Source organism: Scomber japonicus, chromosome 13 (genome assembly GCF_027409825.1).
Source record: "Scomber japonicus isolate fScoJap1 chromosome 13, fScoJap1.pri, whole genome shotgun sequence".
Lineage (NCBI taxonomy): Eukaryota > Metazoa > Chordata > Actinopteri > Scombriformes > Scombridae > Scomber > Scomber japonicus.
Window position 1 is genome coordinate 7,439,829 of NC_070590.1, and position 18,827 is coordinate 7,458,655.

The 18,827-nt window shown below is 37.5% G+C and overlaps 1 protein-coding gene across 1 annotated transcript in view; it reads right to left on the reverse strand.

Moving 5' to 3' along the window:
- tmem132e (transmembrane protein 132E) overlaps positions 1–18,827 on the reverse strand; it is a 115,827-nt gene that overhangs the window by 47,619 nt on the left and 49,381 nt on the right. The window contains exons 3-4 of the mRNA XM_053331500.1: positions 18,042–18,182; positions 5,397–5,589 (exon numbers count right to left, since the gene is read on the reverse strand). Of these exons, the coding sequence (XP_053187475.1) occupies positions 5,397–5,589; positions 18,042–18,182 (334 nt within the window). The remainder of the gene's footprint in view (positions 1–5,396; positions 5,590–18,041; positions 18,183–18,827) is intronic.

Below are 18,827 nucleotides of genomic sequence, written 5' to 3' on the forward strand. Positions count from 1 at the left end.
AATACTCAGCGACCATGTACTTTGTGCTGATTACAGTTTATACGGATGTTAAGCATTAAAACGTCACTTTTCTACCTCAGTGTCAGATTGTGTTCTTGTGAGAGATAAGAACCTGCTGCAGGATCAGATTCAGACTATAGAAACTACTTTTTTTCCTTTTTCAGAACAGAAACAGTTTTTTCTTTTTTTGTCTTTCCAATTTTACAATAAAAAGCCTCATGGTTTGTTCAAATCACACAATGCCAGTGAGTTTAAACACATCTGGCTTCTTCAAAACAACAACTTGCAATTAAGAAATGCATTAACACTGAAGTCATTGTTTAATATTGAAAAATAAGCAAACAAATACCAAAAAGACCCTAACCCTGACCACATATATTGGAAAAAAAGGTACAAATTCATCTTATTTTTTATTTCTAAACTTGTTTTTATAACTTATAACTTTATAACTTATGCAGAGAAGAGCATATAAATAAGGTTAAGGTGGTATGCAAGTAACAAGGCAATTTTCTCAGAGCCCACGTTTGTTATGTCTAGCTCTATCACCACATACAGCACACCACGCTTACCTGGATATGTCATACTTATGCAGCCTTTAACCTGAACAGCTGTTTTTAAATCATGGTAAGTTTGAATGGAAGGTTGTGTTTATGGTTTCATGTGTCATAGTCATGATCATTTGACAGATTTTTAAGTACTACACACACACACACACACATACTAAAGTTTGCCATGTCAGAGCTTTTCAGTAAAGAAGCAGGTCAGGCTTGACTGTGATGAGTAATTGTTAGGACAATTGTAGCAGCTGTTTCTTTCGTCCTGCTGCTAATGTGGTCACACTGTGGCAGCAGTCTGCAGGCTCTACTCTGATCAAACCACAGCAGCTAGTTTCCCTGGTCAAAGGAGACGAATGTGATGTGTGTGGGGAGACATTCAGCTCATCCTTGCCTGGGGAAGTGTGGGTGCCATTATATACTAGTGGCACAGGGTACTATATATATCACATCTGTGACAATGAATGAAAAAGAGAATTTATGTATTTTACACTGTTGTATGATAGTTATATTGGTCATTATGTTGTTGTAAAATGTTCTCATTTTATTAAGATAGATAATCTTTTTACAATTAAATATTAATAAGGACACTGTCAGATTAAACAAAACCCCACCCCCAGGAATAATATAAACAAATCAAGTTTATACTGTCATATTAAACTACCTGTGTGTCAATCGTCCTGACTGATGGAGTCGAAAGTAACAATTCAGGCTCCATTCAAAGTCGAATTGTTCCACATTTTCTACAACATGGCTTCATCCAAGTTTTCGTCCCATGGTAATGTCATCTCCAATAGAATGACATGCTTGGTGAAGTCTGACTAACCACATCAGGACGTACGGTGCTGGTGATAATGTGCTGGGGGAAGTTTACTTGCCTCTCCAGGTCCACAAACATCTTCAAGTCTTATGCCGTAGCCAGGATTCCTGCAGATCTTCTAGTAGTGGGTCTTGTTTGTTCTCCAGCTCTGACAAAGTTGATAAGCAATGGAAAAGTGGGTGTACCTATTCATCTCAAGTCCTTCATTGATGGTTTAGAGTTAGACAAATGCCTAACCTAACCCACAATGATCTTCAGTACCAACTCATGGCACCAGTGATATCTCCCATCTTCTTGGGTTTTTGGGGAGCTGCTCAGTATGTGCTTGAGTGCTCCACATCCTGAGCATAGCGGGCATGTTGGTGATTCTGTTTTAATCCACATGTTGAGGTTAGCTGGGCTGGGTAGTGCTTCAAACACTGCCTGGATGAAATTTACTCTGTGGGGCTCAGACTTCTACAGGTCGACCCAGGTCACTTTCCATTTTGTCCAGGTTCCCTGCTTCTTCATGCCAACAGCTTTGCATATTCTTATATCCTCCATGGCTACCCTCGCCTCCTGCTGTATTAGGTGCTGGTTTCCTGACTGTTGGGTCTTCATGTGAGGAGAAGGGCATAATCCCAGTCCAGCTCTGCCATGTGTGACCATGCCTGCCAGTGTACTGTGGCAGACTCATGCTTCACCCTGTTGGACCTCTTTCTCTATACCTGCCAGTTTCTGCCCGTTCTCACCAAATTCCTGCTTTGGCTCCTAGTCACTACTCCTCACTTGAATTCCTCTCCCATGGATTTGAATGGAAGTTTGAGTTTGTTCCTGTTTCCTGAGAGTGCAATGTTAGTGAAGGACTTCTTCAAAGGTGGGAACTCGCCTTTCTTTCTAAAGCCTCTACTGTTGCGACAGGCACTTCATACACCAGGAGATGCCAAAGGAACCTTGGGAAGATCACATGCTGGTATATCCAGGCTTTGAACCTTCCCAGCGTGCAAGATCTGACCACTGATTTCAGCCAATTATGGTAGCTCTGCACACACAGTCTGGACAAATCCCCTATCCAAGTATTTTATGGGGTGATGTTTAAATGGCCAATGCAAACAGGAGAAATGATTCCAGCAAGCAAAACCTTTCAGTTTCAGTGTTCATGTGCTCATGACTGTTGTTATAAAAAAACTGTGAAGTTATCCTTTAACTTTTTTGTTTTGATATAATTTACAATCCATTTAGTCTTCACAACTGACATGATGGATTAAACCTAATCTTTCAGGGCAACCACCGTGACTACCTGCAGCACTTGCTCACATTTGGGAATCAATAAATGTTGCCTCAAGTTTGGTTTTGAAGTGTACTGTGACTATTTATATCATTGAACAATGTCGGCAGTGCTTGATAGACTAATTGGGAGCAACAGAGGGTGTGAAAACTTTCTGAATTAATCAAGCCTGACTGGTCTTCATCTGCAGTGTGTCGCAGTTTCCTTTCCTTCCAATTTTAAAACAAGTCTTTTTTTAACAGTGACAGGGAAGACAACTGATGTCCTTCAAATTCCCTGTCAAATAAAAATGTTGATGATGAGAATACCAGCCCCTTCCTTAAAATGTACGTGCTGTTCTAAGATGTATCGTGCTTAGAGACAGCAGTTAAAAAGCATTTGTATCATAACAGCAACATAAGCATTTAACCATAGAGCTAACCACCTAATAGAGTGCAGAGGTGGCATGCAACTGAGAGAGAGAAAAAAAGCTCATAGATAGTTTGTGCCATCTTGCTTCAGGACGTAAATTCTACAAGGAAAAGTCACACAGGCAGAAATCTAATTTTGCAACGCAGTTAAACACATCTGGGTACAAGATGCATGTTAATCCTAAATGTCAAGGGGACCAGAGATATGAAGTGAACCTTATGTTACAACAGATGTGCCATAGACAAAGTCATGACTGCAACTCAACTGCAGAACAGATGTAATTATGAAAATTATGAAAATTATGTAAATATAAAGCAGATACCCGAGATAACACTGCTAAAAGTATCCCACTTTTTAGATTTTTTTTTAAATACATGCTGATATATCATGTTTGTATAGTTTATGTGTTTTACAATCTACAGTAGACTTCAGAGAATGTGCTACTGAGCAAATACCTCCCAGTTCTTGGAGAGTCTGTGAGCTGCAAAGATGATGATGAACAATGCTGTCTTCAGAAAAACAAAACCTTATTCTCCCTTTCTCCAAGTGCTACACATCTACTACTACTACCATTCAGTCTTGTATATTATTTACCATGTGCAATAAATTTTAATGAGCAAATATCACATGGGTTTGGACTTTTTTCCACTGACTGGGTTCCACTAGTGATGAGTAAAACAAGACGATGAGAGAGGAAGTAAAAGAAGGTAAGGCATAGCCCGAGGTACTTAGCACCTCTTTCTTGATTAATTTCCTTGTGTTCCTATAATCTGTTTACCACCCTCACTAATTGCCACCTTTCACGAGGCAAGGAGAAGGAAGAGGCACAAGAGTAATAGACACTTAAGTGTTCTGGGATCGGTTGCCTTTCTTATGGATCAGTAAGTCATTGCAGAGAATAAAAGGTGTTAGATGTATTTTCAATGGTAATATATTCATCTGCATATCTATTTTATGCTCTGTACACATACACACAAATGCAGGCTATCATTAATTAAATATCTAAAACAAACTTTTTAGTGCAGAGACAAAAGCGTCCTTGATGTGCAAAATTTCTGCCTTACTCTTTGTACACATGCAAAAATCATTACTAGTGTTAAATAACCTGGAAAACTCATACAGATATCTGGCTAAGAGAGTTTGTAGCAATGAAAGAGTCAGCTTTAGAGTTTGTTTTAGTTTTTTTTTTCCTGGAAATTGGATGCAAGTGAACTTCCAGTTCCTGGGATTTGGTCACTTGTGTTTTAGAGGCACCTAGAGGTCGATAAGCAATGGGCCTCACACAGAGAAAAACATTACAAATTTGACATTAGAAAATATGAATCCAGCTGCCAATACTATGTCATCAGAGCAGCTCTACATTTTATAAGAATAAATAGGGAATGCTTAGTTAAATGTATGGGCAGCACCACAAGGAAAACAAGGGCAGTTGCCAAAGGTGGCTGTATGATCCCCTATAGAGGCAAAGCATTTGGACAATCAGTTTTTTCTATGAGAGCAGCAAATCGTTGGAATACTCTACAAGAAAATGTGTTGTATATAGCATTTAAAAAATCATAGCTCATAATATGTATGATTATTGTTATTATAAATAGTACTTATGATAAATGTGCACTTTCCCCTGTAAATAAGGAATAATAAAAAAAATAGACTTACTGTAGAATAAGTGCACCCTGTACTATATAGGAAGAATACTGTGTATATTCTGTATATATATATATAATAATCTCACGACAGTCTTGATTTACAGAATTTCTTTCATGTTCAGATCCCCATAGGAGTGTTAAGTTTTCAAAGAAACCAACCAGGTATAACACGCCTTTGTGTGGCTACACAATAGGAGGTGTAGTATTTCACATGGAACAAGGCTTTTACTGCATGAGATCAGACTCACTGATTGCTTCGAGCGAAATACTTTGCTATTGTGAAATCTGACAGCACATTAATAATCTAACTTACATTTCAAAGGCTTAAACCAAACATTTATACACAAAATTTCCTTTAAAAACGAGGTGTTTCAACTCTACATGAGGTAGAAGTTACAGAAATTATTTGATACAATTGGAGGTGATAAAAGTGTATGTGAGCTAAAAAAATATAGAGTGGTAAAATTTGTAGAGTGAACAATAGAGTGATAAATTATTACATAATATGGTTAATTCAATGCTGATTTGATTAAAACTTCCACCCCCACATTTTGATTCATTTAACAAAGCTTAACAAGAACAAGGACCTTAGTTGGCCAGATTACCTTAAATTTCTTTGGTGTGAAATACAGTGTGATGTCGTATATATGCAACCTTCAACTTAATAATAACAATGAACTGATTTAACCCTCACTCACCATAGCCAGAGGGATGATGGCCTGAATATCCCGCTGCACCACCGTCAGCTCAGTCACAACCTTCTCTGAATCGGGAGGTGGGTTTTGCCCTTTGTAGTCGATGTTCCAGTTAATCCTCCTGGTCACCGAGAGGCTGGTGAAGTTCTCCATCTCAAAATCCAACTGCATCACCTCGACGTTGCCCAGTATATCTCTGCCAAACCATAAAAATACACACATAAAACAGAGCCAAAATGAAAGGGCAAATATCAATTACAGCAATATATTCACGAAAAGCATAGCAGGGGTATAACGAGAAATACTGGCAATGTGTTTGCTTCTGGTAATTAAATAGCTTACTGGATTGTTTTTCATTATGAAACATGCCATTTAGTGAGCTGTCGACACACTTCTCTGCAGTTATTTTTAAAGTTTTCCTTAAGTTACCCCGAGTTAAAAAAAAACAAAAAAAAAGCGAGATAATGTATTCATCAAGATTTCAACACATGGAGCACTGCAGCCAGAAGCCTTACAGCTGAGTAGATGCCTGTCAGATGGCATATTTTTGGTACTTGCTCTTTATTCAAAGTGATATTCCACATCTACATATCTGAGATTATGTATTTCTGTTAAAAATAAATAAAAAGAGAGCTGCAGTGTGTAATTATACATATGCCATTGATCCATTTCAGAGGAGAATGTCATAAGCGCTGAATGTTTTACTACAGATTGATCGTAGTTTTAAGGAGAGAGGAAGGAAAGAAAGAAGGAAGGAAATGAGGAAGAAGGAAGGAAATGAGGGAGGCAGGAAGGGAGGAAGGAGGAAAGGAAAGAAGGAAGGAAAGGAGGGAGGAAGGAAAGGATAGAAGGAAGGAAGGAAAGGAGGGAGGGACGAAGAAAGGAGGAAGGAAGGAAGGACGGAGGGAAGGAAGGAAGGAAAGGAGTGAGCTAGGAAAGAAGGAAGGTAGGAGGGAGAGAGAAAGGAAAAGAGGAAGGGAGGAAGAAAGGAAAGAAGGAATATAATGGGGAGAAAAGAAAGACAGAAGGAAGGAAGAAAAGGGGATGGAGGGAGGAAAGAAGGAAGGAGGGAGGAAGGACAGACAGAAGGAAGGAAGGGAGGAAAGAAGGAGGGAGGGAGGGAGGGAGGGAGGGAGGGAGGACAGACTGAAGGAAGGAATGAAGGAAGGAAGGAGCAGTCAAAACAGATGGTAGCTTTCAGTGTAGTGTAATCAGTGTTTTACATTCAGCACAGCTCTCATAAGGTGTCACACACATTCATTGATTGACATTTCATCCAGTCAACAAACAGCTCCTTCACTCAGACTGGTGCATCTCTGACTGCCTGACAGAAACAAAGCAGTTAAAATAGCTATCAGATCCTAAAGGTCACAGTGCAGTTTACATCCTAAAGCCCTCAACAATTGATCAACTGGCTTCCCTTTTCAAATGTCACCTCGTTTTACTCACGTACGTTTCATTTCTTGATGTAAAAAAAAAAAGCAGTAAAAGCAACCCCATAATGAAATTAAGGTTCCGATGTCAACACCGAAGCTGTAAGGAGACAATCACCATTACTATTAGTGGTTTTGGTTAATATAATTTTAATGTCCAGCCATTATGATAAGTGGTTTCGGTTCACATCCATCTTGATTAAATAAAGTCAAGGTGAAGAATCTGAAACTCTGTGAAAGCATATCACTTTATATAAATATGATTTACTCTTTCATGCTGCAATTTAATCCTTTGGTGCCACAATCCTTTTATAAGCTGTTTTTTCTGGCCACAAACCCTGAATACAAAATACCCCTGTTGTAATGGTAATGATTTTTTTTTTTGCATTTAGGACTGCATTTAGCCCTACTTGAATCTACAGTAACTAATGATGTATTAATGTACTGAGTTCATCATCATTGTGAACAATTGTGAACAATCAACCATTTCCTGTTCCTCTATCTCTTCCGGCATCTTGAAGGCAAGATAAGATAAAATAAAATATACTTTAATGTTCCTGTAGGGAAATTTGCTTTGGACTCTATCCTGCAGTGCCACAGAAGATAAAATCACACATGCTGGATTTTAAAAGAAAAACATCAGCATCACAACACATCATGGCTTCCATACATACATATAATACAGTTTGCACATACACATATACAACAGTTTGCCTGGATACATATACAAGTACACACCTATTGATAATGGCAACATATTGCACAAACCTCATGTCCAATATCTACATTACATATTAGTTTGGAGAAGCCTAGTGGACATAGGCAGGGAGGTGGTTCAGAGAGGGACAAGTGTTTTTTAACCACCATCATTTTAATAGCAGTCTGTACCAGACCAGCAGTCTGTGATTTCAACTGCACTGTCAGGTTACCATACCAGGCTGTAATAGCATAGCTTCTAATACTCTCTAATACTGCACGGTTAATAGCTGCATGAACTTCTGCTCAACTCCTTAGACCCGAGTCTCTGCTCTGAAATACAACAGCAGATTCATGTTTAGGGTCTTTGGAGTTGAGAAGAAGTTCATGTCTCTGTTTTACCATGCAGTTTTAGTAAAGTCATTGTTTTGATTATAAGGTCTGCATCTTTTGGTTCAGACTGGAAATTTTCATTAGTATCACATTAAGATGTACTGTAGCAGTCGACTAGTTGGTTAAGGTGAGTTAAAGACACATATACTGTACATGTATACAGTATATGTTATGTTTCATTGCAGACTTTTTCTGTATTACACTAAAACCATGATCTAGATTAGAGTAGATTAGATTAGATTTCTTTATTTGTACCCGCAGGTAAATTTGGTTCGCAGTGAGAGACATTCATACAAAACAATACAAGAAAATGAAAACAGTAAAATAGCTACACAATTCGTCATCATCCCCATCATCATTCCATGCTGCGTCATAAAGTGCATTATATATGTAGGGTGGCTACCCTAAAAGTGCATGGCATAAAGTGCATAAGTGCACTCATCATCATACGTATCATTAACGCCATCATCAACACAATCATTGTCAACATCATCATCAACTCCACAACTCCCCAACCATCATCAAGGGATCACAAGTTCTTATTAAGATGTATGATGGCTGCAGGGACAAAGCTAGACCTGTGCCTTTTAGTTTTGGTCCTAGGTACGGTGTACCTGTGGCCAGATGGGAGGAGCAGGAAGTCACTATAGAGGGGGTGAGACCAGTCCCCTAAGATGGAACCAGTGAGCCGCTGCAGCTGTATCTGGATACAGATACAGGATTCTGAGATGGAGACGGGCACGCTTCAGCAAGAGCTTGGTCCCGTCTGCCATCTCAGCACTCTAACCTCCCCCAATAACCCCATATGGACCCAGCCTCCTCAGTGTGATATACAGTATATATGTGTCGGTTGTTCAATGTTTGGTGGTGTTTATATAGCTGTACATGTATACAGATACATATGTTATGTTTCATTGCAGACTTTTTCTGTATTGCACTAAGACTATGATCTTTGCCTAACCTTTAACGAAGTTCTGCCAGTGCTTAAACATATCCATTGAAAGTTTAATAAAGCTGCAGTTTCTACCCTTGGGATATTGTCTGATATGTTGGTGAGGGAGAAAAAACAACTAGGTACATTTTCTCTGAACATTTTCACTCATGCATTCAGTATCTATCTTTGCAACTTGCCAGACATGTTAATTGACAGTATTTTCTCATTATGTTGAAAATGTAATTCAGCCAGTATTACATTTCTAGCAAAAACTCATTAGGTATTGCAATTTAGTTGTATATTAACATCATTTCTTGGAGACAAGGTTGAGCCAAATGGAGAGTCACAGTTGTGCTGGATGTGCAGATGTAAGAGGTCAACTCATATTTCCAAGATTGTTTCAGTTTATTATTTGGGGTATTTCCTATTGTTAACTGTTTTGTATTGATGACAAAGGACCCCAATTTTCTTTTTCTTTAGTATCATTCAATTTAATGTAAATCCTTTAACAAGTTGAATCCACATTCATTTATATGCAGTTAATGTCTTAATTTTATACTGCAGTAGTCATAACTTTTATTTTATTTAGTATTTTCTGCAGTTTTAATGTTTGTGGGGAAAAAATGTCACTAAGTGAAATTCCCAGTTTCTGACTGAGTGTCTGGCTGTAAACAATAGTAAATAAACAATAAGTAAATAACAATTTCAGCATATCGACTTAAAGCTGATCATTTTTCAGCGTTGTGTTTACAGCTTGTTTCCGATGAGCCCAGGTCAACAAAAAACTATTTATTGCAGGTTTAATTTGTTTTCCTAATATCCTCTCATGGCAACAAAAGAAATATTATGGTTTCTATGGTTACGTTTTGCCAACTTGTAAACATGGTGGTCTTGGTTAAATATTGAAAAGGTCAATAGTGACTCAGAGCATTGGTTTACAAAAAAAATAACATTTAACCAAAACCACAATCTTTTCCTACAAGTATTTCAGTAGCCTGAACCTTACATGGGATGCAGTGCACAGTTTCAAAGTAATGTGCTTTGTATACTCAAACATCCATTCAAACCTCTTCCCTATTCGTTCTGGGTAGTGTAAACATGTCACCTCGATAGGAAAATCATTCCCAGTGAATAAAATCCAGACAGCTTAGACTGTTATTAAGAGAGTTGCTAAAACTGATCAGAATTGACAGTCTTCTAATGGCATCCCTGCTCACTTTGATGGAGTTATCATATGCCATGAATTAATCAGTGATTGTCTCTGAATGAAAACAGTGTGCAGGTCTTGTCAATAAACAATCACTGCTCTCTAATCTTGCTGGGCCTCTTTCTTCTTCTATCTGAAGGCCTGAGTGTAGAGTTTGCACAAGGAGACTGCAAATTTTGTTCTGCCTCTCACTTTCAAATAACCATAATTGCAGTGGCTGCAGAATTGCTTGCTACCAATCAATAACCTTTGGTAGGTAAACTGATTTTTGTGTGCATGAACTATTTGAGAATTCCCTATTTTTCTTCTCACTGGTGTAAAGATACCAACAAGTTTGACTGGCATGTCTTTTTACTCTCACAATAATGCGAGTGAGTGATATAGAGGAGAATACAGCTTTCCTGTTATGAAAATATTTCTAATTGGGCTTGTAATCCTGCGGTTACAAGCAAAGGGGGCAAATTAAATCTCTCTCCACCCGTGACGAGAATCAACCCATCCAGCCTTCACCTTTAGCTGAGATTGAAGCACTCGCCATGTGTCCTTCACAAAACCATCCCACCATTCAGTCTGAGTGCCTTTTAATGAAATCTGGATCAAACTATCTGTACGAGCCTCCATCCACAAAAGGTTCCTCTCAGGAACATCGAGATGAGATCTCAGCCTATTTGTCTTGACATCACTCACTGAAAACAAACACCCCCTTCAGTCTGTGACACACTAAAGCTGTCATCAATATGGCCCACAGGGTGAGTACATATACAACCGTTCAATACAGTGTTGACTGTCACCACTGGAGGGAAGGAAAAATGATGTTTGCAATGCCCTGACTGGGTTAAGGGGGCAAGCCTTTTTTTATCATAGTGAAGTGTAAATTGTAAAAATGTAAGTGAGTAATAAAAAAGTAGAAAATGACATTTCTACTTCACATTTCATGCAATGAGCTACAGCTGCACTTGACATTTTGACATAATATCTGATTCAAAAGAACAGATTTTTAGGAAATATCACGTCATTGTCTGTCTGCATATGGCCTTATCCAAACCGTTATTGAGGCCATGCTTTATGTTACTATCTATTTATCTCCCCTATATGAGCATTGTGATGGCACAGAGTTAAAATGCAACCTTTGCATTTCCCTTTAGATGTGTCTTCTGTCACTGAGTGCATTGTGATGTGTGAAATAACAAAAATAACCTAATCTCGCACAGTTTTTATTCAAATCAGTGTTTTCCTCTCCACTGCTCTTACAGACTGCTCAGTTAAAGTATGTCTTATTACATTTCCCTTTCGACATCTCAAAAGGATTATTGAGTGACCTTTTCATCAAAATACTAAATTATGTATGCGTTACTTAATTATTGTCACTTGAGTCCAGTTCTCTACAGTTTCAGAGAGAAAAATACAACTCCTCAATCACTATTTAAAGAAACATAGAGGAAAATGTTTTGATAAACTGTTCTCTATAATCTTTGCATTATTAAAATAAAGAATTTAAATCTTTTATGATATTCATGACATGTTTCAGCTTTGATAACAACTCGTGTAAAAATTCATGTTGGACAACAAAATTAAAGAGTAAAGGCCCTTTTTTTAACAGGAGTGGGTGGTGAAAAGGTAAATGAGTGATTTCATACCAGAGGAGGAGGGAGAAGAAGTAAACACAGCTCAGCCATGTCCACCCTTGTTTCCATTCAGTTAATGATGCTCTCTCTGTATGGCACAAAGTATATGTCTTAAAAGCTGTAGCTTGGGGCTTTTTAAGAGCTCAGGAGGATTTTATTCTTTGATCAGAGGTCTGTTTGAACTGATTAACAGGGAGAGTTCATTGGATCAAAGCACCGCAAGGCAGAGTTACAACAGTAGAAGAACAGAGATAGTGAATAGAGAGATGTGAATGGTTAAATCTATACTTTGTAGTCAAGCATTGTTTTTCTTTTAGAAATTAAACATAAGTAGGGATTTTTGAGTGAGTTAGTTCTTGTTGCGCACCTTAAAGTGCAAAATCACTGATGACAACTAAATGCTGGCTCCAAAAAAAGTCCCTGGCTCTAATTGACTCCCATTTGAATAACGCCAACTTATCTCTAGAGATGCCAAGTCAATAATTGTTTCAACATGTCATTATGGTCTCAATTACTAAATGTAGACCCTCTAGTAAGTGCGACAGTTTGCTCACCAGCTGCTCTTCCTGGCTCCGAGTCGGACACCCAGTTTGTTTATGATAACTATCCCGTTAGCACAATTTAGCAAAAGTAGCACGGCCTGTTTCCAGAGCTTATTTTGAAGGTTCTGGCTCCAAACTTAAAAGATGGTGCAGACTATAAGTAACAACATTGGGCTTCAAACTGAGTGATGTCACACTAAACTACATTTATTATATAATATATCATTTTATTCTGTCATGTACAGGTCAAACCAACAAGATATGTTATATGTTGTTATGTCATAAATAAGGTAGCTTTAGTGGTATTGGCAGGCCAGCTGTTTCCTCTCCTTCCAGTCTTAAAGCTGAGCTAGGTTAAACATGTCCTGACTAGAGCTTTGTACGTGAGCCACAAACATAGATCATATTGATCTTCTCATTTCACTGCACACAGCTCCTATCTTTTGGCCAACCGAACTTGTCATCATGCAATATTCACATTGTAAATAATACAATATTTTCACTTGAATGTGTTAACTATTTATGGTAACAGCTCCCAGAGTGCTAAAAAATCTTCATTTTCTTCTTTTTCCAGCTTAAAAATGGGCAAACATCAGCATCGAGCAAGCTGTTGGTGTAGCTTTGAAAACAGAGCACTGGTTAGTGTCTAGTTTTCTGTCTTGCTGAAGTTCATGTTGGGAGTCAATACTTACTATTACAAACGAGCCTTTTTGTTGTTTCATCCCTTTTTCTATCAATACATTATTCACAGCTAAAAAAAATTACCAAGAATTATCTTGTTGACTATTTCTGTCATCCTGACTGTAACAGTGGTAATGCCACAGCATTTTCAAGAACATTATTAATCTGCAACCCATTGGCCACAATCAATAATGCATTAGCTCATGTGGTGTCATGAATGAGCTGCCATTAGACCACTCCGGAAAGAGAAGAAAACAGAAGAAAAATATGTTGAATTCCAGCACTGAGTAAAGTGTTATCTGATGAAGAGAAATAGTAAAGAGAAGAGAGTGATGAAGAAATCAACAATGAGCCCAGAAGGAAAAGCATCGTCATTTCAGGTAATTTTGAGTAAACAAAACCAGATGTCCAAACAGGATTGGTACTCAGATGTATTCAGCAATGAGATATGCAAAATAGCACTAGTGTGTGTGTATATTTGGGAAGAAAGGATGTGTGTGTGTGAGGAGGGACTTCTTTAAATAGTGAGTAGTTTGCTTCTTAAATCTAGCACAAAAAGATATGAATGAGAACAATTATTGAACTTGGATAACTTATTAGATTTCTTCTTATTGCTGCATTTAATTGGGTAATTAGGGGGAGAATCGTCTTGAGAATTTATGTTTTTTTTAGGCTCATTAAAGCATAGGTTGCTGCACATAGTTACTTCCTTAAAATGTGAGAGGGAAACCTCCAGTTACCCTGCAGTTTTAGCTCATCTAATCAAACAAGAAATGTACTTGATAAAACAATGATAGAACAATATAATCAGAAAGATAGCTATAGGGAATGATGGCGCTGAAAGCAAAATCCCCCAAAGCACAATCCTAATTTTCTATGTGCATTTTCCGAATTATTGTCAACTGCTCTTGTCAAGTCTTGCAGAGCCATTTTAATGTGTCCAATTCCCTTAATACTCTTACAGACAGCCTGTATAGTGGCTTGCTGCACTCCATCAGTCCTCTTACAACCAGAAAACAGCAATGTTGTCCTTCTGGATTATCTTGGAAAACAACCCATTAATCCTAATGTTAGTTTTCTTCATGCAATTGTACACCACATAAGAAATCTGTTATCTTGTGAGATCTTAATTTCTCTTTTGACATTTCGTCTAATAATCTTATTTTTCTCTTTTTTCTTTCATTAATGTAACCCTTGCACTAGAGATTGCCTAGAATGAGCCCCCCCTGATGGTTTTGTGCACGTCTCCTTCACATCTTATGTTGCTTATATGAATATAATCTATTATTTGTATGTATGTAAACTAATTAAAATCTAAAGTTTAAGAAGTATAAAAGATCATTGGACAACATATTTTTCTTAAATGATTAACATTAATAAAAAATAATCACTGTTTTTTGTTTGATATGGTTACCAAACTCACACTGCCAATAGCTTTTCATTCAATGCTGATGATATTCTGAAATACTTCACAAATAGGATTTACTCAGTCAGAGATAAAGTCTCTGGTCCACACTGAACGATGGCAATGAACTCTCCAATTCCTGGATTTACAGGTTGAAATCATTTCCAGTCTGGTAACTGCTTCTAAACTATTACAGGTGTAACACACACCTACAACCTGTACATTTAATTCCTATATGTTATAATCTTCTCGAGTTACTGTTTCCTGTTTTGAACATTTCTATTCTTGTAACGAGTAATTGATAAATCGCTTTCTGAACAATTATGGACCGATTTCCCTGATGCTATCAATGTGATTTTATTTTAACTTTTATTTTATTTGCATGCTATATGTATGTTGTATTACTATGTATTACTACTTTAATTGTAAAGTGTATTGGAACCATGCTGCATGGTGAATCTGCACTTTAAATAAAAATTGATTGATGACAGAAACTATTCCCCAAACACACTGGACCATTAAACTGAAAGTACCACGAGTTGCAAGTCTATATTTGTCAACAATAATGGAAAGTATTCACCTCTCCCTTGAATCCTGTCATATTTTTGCAAGTAAATTGGTAAGGAAAACATTTATTGGAGATATTCAAGTCTGGAATATATGCAAAATACTATTTTCCATCAATGTGAAGTAGAAATTGAATGCATATGAATGCATAATATTTAATTTGCATGACAATCTAGCAGACATTTTCAACCCCTTGACTTGTTTGGGCTGGAGGCTCAGGGCCAAAAGATTTGAAATGAAATTTCAATTTGTTCTACTGCTGCCCACAGGCAATACTCCCACACTTAAACAACAAAATAGATTACGTGTCATTATTTGTCTATTATGAACCTTTTGACTGTTCCAAAAGCAAGTCAGATGAGCATTTTCTGCACTGCCACCTCTGTGGTTGAAGGGTTACTGCTTCCTTAAATTCTGCTAGAATCCTCTCTCATAACATATTTAATAAAAAAATCCAAAAAGCAGCAGAGTATGGATGGTAGACAAATATAGATGGCTTTGTGGCTACGTAGTGGGTGACGTTGGAGGCAGAGGGCATAGTCATAGCTGCTAATCATGTATAACATTACTGTTCATCAGACATGGGTATCTAGTTAAGCTCTAAATATAGAACAGCTATCCAGTGTGTTGTGTTTACTGCCACAGTAGAGGTTCATATATGATTTTATCTTTCCAGCTCTGTATGAGTGGCAAAAACTGGAGCAAAGTTTAGACAGTGTTTATACTTATTTTATACTTGACAAGGCAGTTTATATAACAAATATACCTTCCAGTCTTCCATATTTTGTCACCAAAGAATTTGGCTGAACTAAACTTTCAAATATAAGCAGCTGCATATATTTTGAGCAAAAAAGGCTTTTTTTTTTTTTTTTACAAACAATATATCTTTTTTTAAAATACCCTGTATTAAAATCATGTGGAAGTAAGAATCTGTGTGTTTATGTGCACAACACAATAAATTATTCAGTGTGGAGTTTTTTTTCTTTCTCTTTAAAACTGGATAAACTGTGTGTGGAAACTAAACATTTCCAACCAGGGTGCCTTCCAGTAGTTGTAAAAACACTGTGGCAGATTGCAATGCATAAAGGGATGAAATGCAAAAAGTGTTTATACTGAACCAATTTATATCAGTATTGTCTCATTTTTGTAGCAGAAAACAAATTTTCCCTTTCATTAAAATTCCACACTAAGTGGTATTTGGTTTAGGTAACTAATGATACTCAAGGTAACGGTTTAGGGAAAAATCTGGATTATCTTGAATAATCGGTTTAAACAAAGGATGAAATGCTTCTTTAAGTGACATTAAATAGAGTACATTACAAAGGAAAGACATTATTGATGAGAACGTTTTATTTAACATTTATTCTGTTGCTGTTGGATTTTCTTCCCTAAACCTTTTTGAATTTCTGCTCCATTTGATACAAATAAACACATCATGCAATTTTTTAAACAACAACCAATTTTTCCAAGAGAACATTTCCACAAGAAAATCTCAAAAGGCTTTTTATATAAAACAGATTTCACGCTCATGTTCAATCAATTTGACGACACTGAAGCACCAAAACACCTCTCTCTGTATCAAATGCTTATTGTTTGGCTGTTTGGCTTTAGGTGGTCACAGAATTGACTGGGCTTTTGACTACATTCAGCATGACACAAAGTTTCTCTATCCATGCTTGACCCCCTACTGGACATTTCCCACATGATGACAGGGTAGCAAAGATTACATGACATGGGTCACTAAATATAGCAAGAAAGGCTTCCACTAAGGCAGCTAAGAAGTAAACAAGAGATGAATAGTGGATTTCTTTTTCAGGTGAGTTGTTAGCACAGCTGTTAGCTGTTCTCTTTCTTCCCAGCCATAATGGAGTCTGTGGGGATGCCAATATTTACATCAGCAGTTTTTAGTGTCAGCAAGCCTGGGTGATAACCAGCCTCCCAGAGCTTCTTCTGTTAATGAATTGAAAACATCACACATAGTGATTTATAGCTGCTAATTTGGTTTTTTTTTGCCCCCCCTCAGAGGAGTCAATGCAGACACAGACAAAACTGCACTTGTGTAAAAACCCATGAACAAAATATGATCAATGTTTATTTTGTTCATGTGCAAGGTCATCCAAATGTAATAAAACAAACCTTCTCCATAGAAGTGTGCATGCATATAATATGATTGTATTTGTATTTCCCCCCTACACAACTGAGATGAACATACGTAATTTCAGGCATTTAGTATTTATCAGTGATATTTTATTTGTAAGTATCTCTGACCTGGTTATTCAATTACAATACTATTAAAATGTGTGGAAATAAATATTTATTTGAACTTTTTAAATGAAAATTTCACTGCTGTGAACATCAAATACTGCAGCCAGCATACAGTACTTCCATTTGGATTTTAATCAGTCAGACATCTTAAAAACGCTCAGATAAAAACCAAACTATCTGCTTGGCTACACTTTTAGTGTTTATTTTTTTGTAATTTGGACTAAATTGACCTCTTATCCGAGTGAAAGGAGACATGTGTAAATAGGAACTGCCTCTCCATGGGTATCTCAGTGCTGTAATTTACTGGTTTAATCATTTAGGCTGTATTCCTAAAAGCAGGCTAACAAATGCATGAATAAGCCATGCACCATTTAGACTACATTAAGTTTGCAAATCACTAAGCAACTCTAGTTTCCCGGACTGCGATTGGGTGTTTTTTACTCTTTTGAGGAAATTGGCATTAATTACTGTTCTTAGACGCGATCTCATCTCAAAGGTATTTTAATGCAGGCAGTCAAATCTTCTAAATCATCGCTAGACCTAGACTGAATTAACAGCAGATGTGGTCAGACTAAGCAGATAACATCTCCATTCATTTAACTTTGTAGTACAAAGCAGGGGGTGCTTTAGTCATTGCTGTGGGCCGAAGCTATACTTTATCTTCTGCAGCTCCTGGGGCATCTACAAAGAATAGTGTATGCTTTTAAAATGTCCCTGTAATCAGAGTAAGCAGTGATGTTGACACACAAGGAAATCTTTTTGAAGACCTTTTGTCCATTGTTGGACAAGGCAAATATTGTTGTCTAGTGTAGCGTGGCAGCAGTGGAGGTAGGAATCAACAGCTGCGGTAGTTAGCTTGACAGATGCAGTGTGTGTTTAGGCCCGAGGCAGTTAACTTACCCTTGTTTGACTGCTTTGTTCTTATTCACTTCGATGGTGGTGATGGAATGCTTGGCACCAGATTGCACCTCCCAGTCCACCTTCCATTGAGCGTTCTTCGACTTGGTCTGGAGCAAGTTCACCCCTTTCTTTGCTTTGACCCTGCAGGAAATAGCAAGGGAAAAAAGAATGGGATGAGTCAATTTTATTAGGAAGGGGATGATGTATGTGCAAGGTCAGAGGTGACCACCCTCTGTGTGCAGGAGTCCTCCTTGCATTGCGTCATGGCAAAAGCAATTCCACAGATGAATCAATAACAGAGATGAATGAAGATGACAGTACAATGATACATGAGAGCAGAAGGCTAGGATTACTTGAGGTCACAGTGTTCACCAACACTTTCTATAAAATCAAATCTACAAGGCTTCACATTGCACCCACTGGGCATTTATTACAGCATTATTAACCACTGACATCTGAAAACCTCCAAATTCAGTCATTCAGCTTTGTGAAAACATCCAGAATGATTCATTTAATATCATACTAATGACTTTGTGATTCTTTAAGTTTGAATAATATGGCACTTTATCAATTCTGAGGTCTTCTTTCCTTAACCCTGAACTCTTGAGGGAGAAAATACTAGAAAGGTCAAGGCTAGCTACAGAATGGGAGCCCTGCAGCTGGTAAGGATTCACATGTTTTGCTCAAGGACACTTCAGCAGGGTGGGAGGGGGGTTGCAGAACTCATACTCCCTGTGGTGTCTTTAGCTTTAATATTTCAGGTATTTACAATAAATAGACCATGAA